This window comes from Nicotiana tabacum, chromosome 6 (assembly GCF_000715075.1).
Source record: "Nicotiana tabacum cultivar K326 chromosome 6, ASM71507v2, whole genome shotgun sequence".
Taxonomy (NCBI): Eukaryota; Viridiplantae; Streptophyta; class Magnoliopsida; order Solanales; family Solanaceae; genus Nicotiana; species Nicotiana tabacum.
Window position 1 is genome coordinate 218,312,728 of NC_134085.1, and position 9,797 is coordinate 218,322,524.

At 40.6% G+C, this 9,797-nt stretch overlaps 2 protein-coding genes across 2 annotated transcripts; one reads left to right on the plus strand and one right to left on the minus strand.

Moving 5' to 3' along the window:
* Positions 1-2,370: 2,370 nt before the first annotated feature.
* LOC142182342 (uncharacterized) lies at positions 2,371-4,735 on the minus strand. The gene is made up of 4 exons (XM_075256611.1): positions 4,601-4,735; positions 3,482-4,484; positions 3,010-3,298; positions 2,371-2,569 (listed from the first exon to the last, which is right to left on the minus strand). Exons 1-4 carry the CDS (start codon positions 4,733-4,735, stop codon positions 2,371-2,373), a joined length of 1,626 nt encoding a protein of 541 aa, XP_075112712.1.
* A 2,326-nt stretch (positions 4,736-7,061) lies between these two features.
* Positions 7,062-9,387, plus strand: LOC107815214 (polygalacturonase 1 beta-like protein 2). The gene is made up of 2 exons (XM_016640743.2): positions 7,062-7,217; positions 7,393-9,387. Exons 1-2 carry the CDS (start codon positions 7,140-7,142, stop codon positions 9,229-9,231), a joined length of 1,917 nt encoding a protein of 638 aa, XP_016496229.2. The 5' UTR covers positions 7,062-7,139; the 3' UTR covers positions 9,232-9,387.
* The last annotated feature ends 410 nt before the right edge of the window (positions 9,388-9,797 follow it).

Below are 9,797 nucleotides of genomic sequence, written 5' to 3' on the forward strand. Positions count from 1 at the left end.
TCACGACTCCCAAGGGTGGGAAATCCGGATCGTGACAAGTTGGTATCAAAGCTCTAGGTTACAGAGGTCTCACAATTCACAGACAAGCTTAGTAGAGTCTGAGGTATTGGTACAGAGACGTCTGTATTTATCCCCCAAAGGCTGCAGAGTTAGGAAAACTTCATATTTGTTCTTTCTCGTCGTGCGGTTTTGTTTCTCGTTAAACTTCTACTTTGTTCTTTAGCAGATGGAGAAAACACGCGCTTCCTCATCTACCGCTCAGCAACCCGAGCCCCCAGCAGTAGCTCCCACTAGGGGCAGAGGGCGAGGCCGAGGTAGGGGTAGAGCTCAGCCTCGAGCAGCAGCCCCAGTAGCGGAGCCTCAGGTTGACTTTGATGATGAGGTTCCGGCCCCAGCAGCTCCGATGGGCCCAACTTAGGTCCCAGAGGGGTTTATTGCTATCCTAGTCCTTCAGGATGCTCTTTACGATTAGTGGGCCTCATGGAGAGTGTCACCCGAGCGGGTTTGCTTCCTGTGGCACCAGCCGTCTTTCAGACTGGAGGAGGGGCCCAAACCCCTGCTACTCACACTCCGGAACAAGTAGCTCTTCAAATTTAGACTCCAGTGGTTCAACCATTTAGAGCAGTTCAGCCGGGTGTGGTAGCTCAGACCGGTGATGGAGCGGCTATGTCAGTCGATGCTTTGTTGAGGCTGGATAGGTTCACCAAGCTCTTCACTTCCACTTTCAACGGGCATCTATTGAGTATCCCCAGGATTATCTAGACAACTACCATGAGTTCTCAGGAACATGGGTATTGTCGAGACCAATGGGGTCGATTTTGCTACATTTCGCCTGTCTGGATCCGCCAAGACTTGGTGGAGGGATTATTGCTTAACTAGACCAGCCGGATCACCATCCTTAATTTGGGAGCAGTTCACACAGCTATTTCTGGGGAAGTTTCTCCCCATTACTCAGCGAGAGGCTTATCGGAGGCAGTTTGAGCGCCTCCAGCAGGGTTCCATGACAGTTACCCAGTATGCGACCAGGTTCATCGACTTAGATCGCCATGCTCTTGTTATACTTCCCACCGAGAGAGAGAGAGAGAGGGTGATGAGGTTTATTGATGGTTTTATTCAGCCGATTCACCTTCAAATGGCTAGGGAGGCTGGGAGTGAGATCACTTTTCAAGAGGCAGCTAATGTGGCCCGTAGAGTGGAGATAGTCCTGTCGTAGGGAGGTGGTAATGGGTCAGATAAGAGGCCCTGTCATTCAGGTAGATTTAGTGGTGCCTAGTTTGGAGGCAGGGATTCATATGGTAGAGGCCATCCTTCTAGGCCCTTTCAGTCAGCTCTTCAAGTATCTCACAACGCTTCAGGTAGTCGTGGACCACAAATGAGGTATTCCGATCAGCAGTCCTACAGTGCACTACCAGCTCCTATCAGTGCACCGCCGCTTCAGAGTTTTCGAGGTGGTCATTCGGGTCGCCAGAGTCAATCTCAGTTTCCTCAGCCACATCACTTAGGTGGGTGTTTTGAGTGTGGTGAGTATGGTTATATTAGGAGGACTTGTCTGAGGTTGGTGGGTATTCAGTCGCAGCAGCAGGGTTCCCGAACTATGGTCCAGGCACTAAGTGTTCCACAAACCGCCCAGCCAGCTAGGGGTGGGGGTAGAGGTGCTAGAGGTGGAGGTAGAGGATTTAGAGGTGGAACTCAGGCCGCTAGAGGTGGAGGCCAGCTAGCTGCAGGCTGTCCCAGAGATGGAGCCTAGGGTGGTGGGGCCCAACCCCGATGTTATGCTCTTCCAGCCAGGCCTGAGGTTGAGGCTTCAGATGCAGTTATTACTCGTATGTGTCATCTTATTTTGCACCGTATCTGGTTATACCTAGTAATTCATTGAGTGTTCCCGTTTATGTGTCTATACCGGTGGGTGATTCTATTGTAGTTGATCGAGTCCATCGTTCTTTTATTGTGGTGATTGGGGGTCTTGAGACTCGTGTAGATTTGTTGCTTTTAGACATGGTCAATTTCGATGTCATATTGGGGATGGACTGGCTATCATCTTGCCACGCTATCTTGGACTGTCACGCCAAGACTGTAACCTTAATTTTACCGGGTATGCCTCATTTAGAGTGGAGAGGGACTCCTGGTCATTCTACCCGTAGTGTATCTCTTACGTGAAGGCTCGGCGCATGGTCGAGAAGGGGTGTTTAGCCTATTTGGCATATCTAACTGATCTAGTGTAGCTGTAGTCACATAGTCAGTCATCCAAACTGGCACTTGTTTGTCTCTGGTGGACTTCTTAGGCCCATTTCCATCACTGCTTGGGACTTCATTGATCATTTGTTCTGTCTCATCTTGACTGAATTGTTGGTGATCTGCTAGAGTCATGCCTTATCCATCGTCAACTATTCCTAGAACATCATTAAGGGCATTTTGTTCCTCAGTGTTAAGAATTGGTAAATGAATGGGTGAATTGGCTGGTGGAGAGATTGTTGCACCATGTTTTTGAATGTTCATGTCTAGTAACATAGGTTGTTTCTCTTGTTTCTTGAATTTGAAAGGAAAGAAAAACTCTTTAAAGATAACATCTCTATTTATGAAGAAACATTACTTAGACAAATCATACAGGACATAAACTTTTGTAAATTCTGAATATCCTATCAGAACTGCTGTTGTTGCCCTAGCTCCAAACTTGTCGTGTATATTTATTTTCTTTTCAAAACACAAACAACCAATAGTCCTTATATGCTCAATGTTTGGCTTCTTCTGATGAACACTTCATAAGGACTTTTTTCTGCTAATACACTAGATGGTAGCCTATTAATGATATATACTGCTGCTAACACATAGTGTCCCCAAAATTTCAAGGGTATATGTCCTTGGAACCTCATGGCTCTTGCTATTTCTAGCACATGTCTGTGCTTTCTTTAAGCAATTCCATTTTGTTAAGGTTTATAGATATATGTCCTTTGATGAATGATTCCATTAGACTGAAATAGTTTGCTACATGCCTCATACACAAATTCTTACTTATTGTCAATCCTGATCACTTTAACTTGTCTATTAAACTGTGTCTGCACTAGCTTTACCAAAACCGACACATCACTTTTCAATTTCAACAAACAAACCCAAGTCATTCTTGAATGATCATAAAAAATTGTCAAAACTAGTTTATTACCATCAAAGGTTTGCACATCATATAGTCCCCATACATCAACATGCAACAAGTAAAATATATCTTCAGCTCTGATACTGCTTATGCTAAATGACAAACTACACTGCTTAGCTAACAGACACACACTACAATTGTCTATTTTTCCTTTACAATCATCATATACCAACGAAAACAACTGTTTCAATGCTCCTGCTGAAGCATGTCCAAGTCTGTTGTGCTCGAATCCAATGTCCAGGTCTGCCTTCCTTACAACCAAACCTTGAATTATTCCTTTATCATTTCTAGTAGTAGTTTATGGTAATAGGTAGAGGCCTCCCTTCTTCTTACCAATCACCTTCACCTTCCTACTACAAATGTCCTGAAATAGATAAAAATCAGGATAAAAGGCTGCACAACAGTTTAACTCATTTGTGATCTTAGACACCGAAAACAAATTATACTTGAACTCAGGTAAGTATAATACATTGTCAATTCTCCCTGCATTTGCTATATTACAAAATCCTATGTAGGTCACATTTGATACTTCTCCATTAGGCAAGTGTACCTTCTTTGTATGAATTTCAGCTACTTCTAATTTGTGTTCTAAAATTTCCAAATTAGAGGTCGTGTGATTTGTAGCTCCAAAATCTACAATCCATTCATGATCATTACCATCAACAAAGTAAGCGCTAATACTACCTACCATATTAGCTGATGCTTTTGGCATATTCTCCTTGTTGATCAACTTAATGATCTGATTGTATTGTTCTGCTGTGAAATGTGGAATTGGAGGAACTTTGAAAGTATCTTGACCTCTTCCTCCTGCAACTTGTGGCATGAACTCCCATGTCATTGCATTATGAGCTGTGTTGCTTCCAAATTTCTTCTTGAACTTGAAATCATCAGGATATCCAATCAATTTGTAGCATCCTTCTCTACCGTGCCCTTTCATTTTGTTGTAATCACATAACAAATTGTAATTTTTTCTAGGCTTTTGGTTGTTGAGTCTTTTTGTTGTTAATAGAGTTGTCATCTCATCATTTTCAGCAGGAACTACTGCATTTGCCATGCTTCTTTGGCTCTCTCTTTCCATCAACATAGAGTAGGCCTTATTCATAGTTGGAAGTGGATCCATCATCATGATCTGCTCACGTGCTTGTTCATATGTCTCATTGAGCCCCATAAGAAACTGCAATAACTTCTGCCTACGCATGAAAACTTCATACTCACTTGACTTTGGGCAATCACAGCCAGAAGCTGGTGCCAAACAATCAAACTCAGCCCACAATTCACGCAGCTTTGAGAAATAAGTTGCAATTGAACTTTTCCTTGACTCGCAGTAGTTATGGCTCTTTGCAATTGAAGAATTTTAGATCCATTAGCCTTATCGAACCTCTCCTTCATATCCTTCCAAACAACACATGCATTTGAGGAATACACAATTCCATTAAGCAAATCACTCGATACACAGTTTATTATCCATGAGAGAACTGTTGCATTGCACCTCTCCCACAAATCTGTCAAATTTGTACCATAATCTTCCTTCTTACAGGTACCTTCAATGAATCCTATTTTGCTGCGACCTAATATCGCAATGCCCATTGCTTTGCTCCACACAAAATAGTTGTCCGATACTGTCAATTATAGCGAGAATAGAACAACTCCTGGGTTATCTGCTGAATGTAGAAATAGAGGATGATTATGACTTAAATTCTCTCGCAATGTATCATCTACGATCGCCATTTTTGGATTTCTTCAATTCGTGCCCTAAACTCGCAGAAGAGAAGATGAAACTACTGAACTAGAAGCAGATCGTGAAATCTAAGATAATATCGATGAGCTTAGGTCCATATTAATGGCCTTATTGCTCTGATACCATGATCAAATCTGTGCTAGACCGCCATGTAAGCTAGGTCTTAAGCATCAGTAATGGAGGAATGACAGTAGAGAAAAAAACGAGACAGAAGGTGAATTAGATTAGATATTCTCATTAACTGTATTGTAAAATCTGTACAGTGTATCCTATTATACTTAAAACTAACACACTACTAACCATCTAACTAACCCACATTACCAACTTTACAACTTTCCTAACTATAATTAAAACTATACAGCTAACTATTACACAATTCCCATGTGCCTAATCTCTGGTTGTCTCAATAGAACTTATTTGACTGGACACAGAGTTTAAAGAAAAAAAATAAAGACTTTTGAAATTTATGGTTCTAAACAAGTCAGAATATTTGTATGACTATAATTCTTTTAAAACTTGTGGTGGTAAACATGTCAGAGTATTTGTAGTTATAAAAGTTTCTCATTAAGGGTAGAATTAGAAGTTTAAGTTAAATTATTTCCAAATTTAAAAAGAGGTCATTCTTTTTGGAAACGGACCAAACAGTAAGAAGGTTTATGGAGGGAGTAATATATTTTAATTTCAATTACTAAATTCAATTTTATACTATGTTGAATTACAGTACAGCATCTCTTTGTTTAAAGCTTAGATGTTCGTGTCCTATCGGAATCTTACTCAGTAGTCAGTAGTAGTGCACTGTTATATGCCTGCTCTTTGTCTTGTTTTCTGCGCATGACACTAATGCTTTGATAACGTGGTCCAGCAATCCTCCAACTTGCCCAGTTGCTAATTTTAGTTAGCCTTAGATAAATGTTCAATGCATATATCGAAAGCATGCTGTGGGCAACCCTTCAATTAACCTCTCTAAGGTTCACAGTTGTCAGTTCAGATCGAATAGTATTGGGTAGAGCAGATGTTGGAGTACAATGCTTTATCAAAAGAGTCCTATTTCTTCTTTCCAAGATGATATTCTCAGCATTTGGGTACTATGGTTATATAGAGATAGATCCATAATTAAAACTTTATGATTTTAGATTCGCGCTATCACATCTCATTTACTTTTAATGAGTTTAAAATTTATTATATATTTAATATTGTTTGGACAAAAATACAAAGTACGAACGAAATCTATGGGTTCAGTTGAACTCGTACACTGAATATGTCTCGGTGGCTATACCCATTTCTTTTCTTTCCTGCATGGAGGAGAGTGATGGTGGATTTAGGATGAATTCTGCAGTTCAATTAGACTTATTTCTTGTGGTTTAAATTATGTGCATAAACACAAAAAGCATTTCGAATATAAACCTATAATAATATAACCCTTATTCCAAAACTCATTGTCTTCATTTTTCACAAAAAAAGCATTTCAAAAAATAAAAAATAGAATTTTAAAACGGCATCTTTTCTATCTAGGCTAACTTACGAACTACACCACCAATAATTGTCTTTCGCTTTTAAATTGAATAGTCAACAAGATAAGAGATGAAAATAGTTCGCAGTAAAACAAAACAGAAAGAAAAAAGAGATGAAAACTAATGCATACCTTACATGAGGGCATGAGGCGAGGCCTATATCTATTTGGCTGGGATTATATCTGAACAAAAAAGGATCTGCTTTTATTTGCAAAAAATGCCATTCTCTCAGTCTCATTTGTAAGCAACCCCACTTACAACCGAGAGGTTGTGAGTTCGAGTCTCCCCAAGAGCAAGGTGGGAAGTTCTTGGAGGGAAGGATGCCGGGGATCTATTTGGAAACAGTCTCTTTACCCTAGGGTAGGGGTAAGGTCTGCGTACACACTACCCTCCCCAGACCCCACTAAGTGGGATTATACTGGGTTGTTGTTGTTGTTCAGTCTCATTTGTGGTTTAATTTACTAACTTCCGCTATTCAGATCCGAGTCAGAACTGCTTTCTTTTCTTTCGTTAAAAGAATATATGAATTGGACAATGAGAATCTTTGTCTCTTTGCTAAATAAGTTACTCAAATTAATATTCTACACCGAAAGTAAAAGAATTAAATTAAAAAAATAACAGCGGTAAAAATAACCTCAGTAAAATAGGAAAGTACGGGAAATTAATTGTCCATTGGATCTTCTATTTATGTCATTATCTCCACAACCTTACGACTCAAAACATAGAAGAGGCCAAAGGTGAAATGGACAGAAGTGTCAAGCTCAAGATTTCTTTTCTCTTCTTCTTCTTCTTCTTCTTCTTGTCTTCTTCTTCCTCCACTGTAAGTGTAACTAACTAGCTTGTACATATATTGTGTTTTTTATATTCTCATTTGAAATTAATGTATAGTAGCACATATATCTTCTATATACACCTTCTAATTTATCCCTAAATCTTTTACAATTTAACCTACTAGTTTGTCTCTTACAGTCCTTATTCATTTTTTGTTGTTGTAGGTGTCATTGGCTCAAACAAATGAACAAAGAAAAGATTCATTATTACCCAAAGAAAATCCATTTACAGTAAAAGCTTCACTTGTTCGATATTGGAACAAACAAATCTCCAACAAACTCCCTATACCCTCTTTTCTTTTCTCCAAAGCCTCACCGCTATCCGCCGTCGACGCCGCCTTTTTCACCAGTCTCGCCACCCAAAAATCTCTCTCCGGTCACATTTCCTCTTTTTGCTCCTCCGCCAAGTTATTCTGTTTTTTTGACTCAAAACCATACCTTGCCCCAAGCCCTGGTAAAGATGCAAATTTTGCTGTCTACAATAACAAAAAATTCGCCGACTATGGATCCTCTAGGTTAGGTGGAGGAGACAATTTCAAGAACTATTCAGATGGCGTAAACTTCGCCAGCGGCGATTTCACTAAATACAGCCGGAGCTCCACCGGCCACCGCGAGGACTTCAATAGTTACGCGGCGGACGGCAATGTAGCATCCGGCAATTTCACCTCCTACGCTGCCGGAGCTACTGGCGGCGGAGGAACTTTCCAGAACTACATGCCACGTGTCAATGTCCCAGATCTTCGGTTCGCTTCTTACGATTCAGATGGCAACAACCATAAACTTTCATTTACGAGCTATGTAGGTGATACTAATTCTGGAAAGGAAGCATTTATTAGCTACGCCAAAAATGGAAATGGTGTGCCTGCTGAGTTTACTACCTATGGTGACACGTCCAATGTTATTGGATCGTCGTTTAATGGATATGGGGAATCGGGTAATGCCGCAAATGATTCGTTCAAAGCTTACTCTACAAATTCCAACAACCCTAACAATAATTTCAAGAACTATGGGGCTGGTGGAAACACTGGAGTTGACACTTTCACAAGTTATAGGAATTCGGCCAATGCAGGTACTGACACGTTTACGTCTTACGCAAAGGGTTCTAGTTCTGGGAAGGCAAATTTTGTAAATTATGGAAAATCATTTAATGAAGGAAAAGACACTTTCAAAGAATATGGTAAAGGAGCTAAAGATCCTTCTGTTGGGTTCAAAATTTATGGTTTCAACAATTCGTTCAAAGAGTATTCTCCAAAGGGTGTCAATTTTGCGGGATACACCAAGAAAAGCGCTCCCACGGTTGGTTCTTTGAAGGCCAGTGGCAAATCGGTAAATAAATGGGTAGAAGAGGGCAAATTCTTTCGAGAATCCATGTTGAAAGAAGGGACAGTTATGAAAATGCCCGACATTCGTGACAAAATGCCCGGAAGGTCATTTTTGCCCCGAACAATTTCATCTAAATTACCGTTCTCTACCAAGGAATTATCCGACCTTAAGACAATTTTCCACGCGCAGGAGAACTCCACCATGGAGCGCGTGATTCTCAACGCGCTTGCAGAGTGCGAGCGTGCTCCGAGCCAAGGCGAGACCAAGCGATGCGTTGGCTCCGTCGAGGACATGATCGACTTTGCCGTATCAGTTTTAGGCCACAATGTGGTGGTGCGGACTACCGATAATGTCGTCGGGTCAAAAGAGAAAGTCATGATCGGAAAAGTCAAGGGAATCAACGGTGGAAGAGTGACACAATCAGTGTCATGCCATCAGAGCCTGTACCCTTACCTACTGTATTACTGCCACTCTGTTCCAAAAGTTAGGGTCTACGAAGCAGACATTCTTAACGTGGAGACAAAGGCTAAGATAAATCATGGAGTTGCCATTTGTCATATAGACACGTCAGCATGGAGTCCAGGTCACGGAGCTTTCGTGGCATTAGGGTCAGGGCCTGGTCGTATTGAAGTCTGCCATTGGATATTTGAGAATGATATGACTTGGGCCACGGCGGATTAATTAGCTAATTGATTGCAAAGTGGCTCTTTACTACTCCAGTATTTATTTTAATTTTCGCTTGTATGTTTTCCACAGCCATAAAGCATATTTTGTAGCCCCACTATTTATGACGAGGTTTCGTATTGAAGGCATTTAATGATAGTGTTTTCTCCTAAATGTGCGTTTCTTTTACCTTATAAAAAGTGATAGTTGATTTTTTTATTTTTACAAGTACTATCTTCGACTCAAATATTAGTCATTTTGATAATCGAATCTACTCATATTTAACGTTTTACAAAATAAGAAGTCATCTATTATATTACTTTTTTTTTGGTTTTGTTTGGCATTTACCCTTTCTGTTTCGGTTAGTGAAATATAAATTAACATAGAGATGTGTATACGGTCAAAATTGGGCTTACCTAATTTTGTATGGCTGACCGAAATCGGATGGTAGATCAAGGCTCGACCTCGGTTATATCGAATCATAGTACAAATATGGATTGGTAAGCTCATGGATCGATGGCTGATCTAGATCGATGGCCGATCAAGATCGAGATCGAACGAGATCGAAGGAAGCCTCCCGGGTC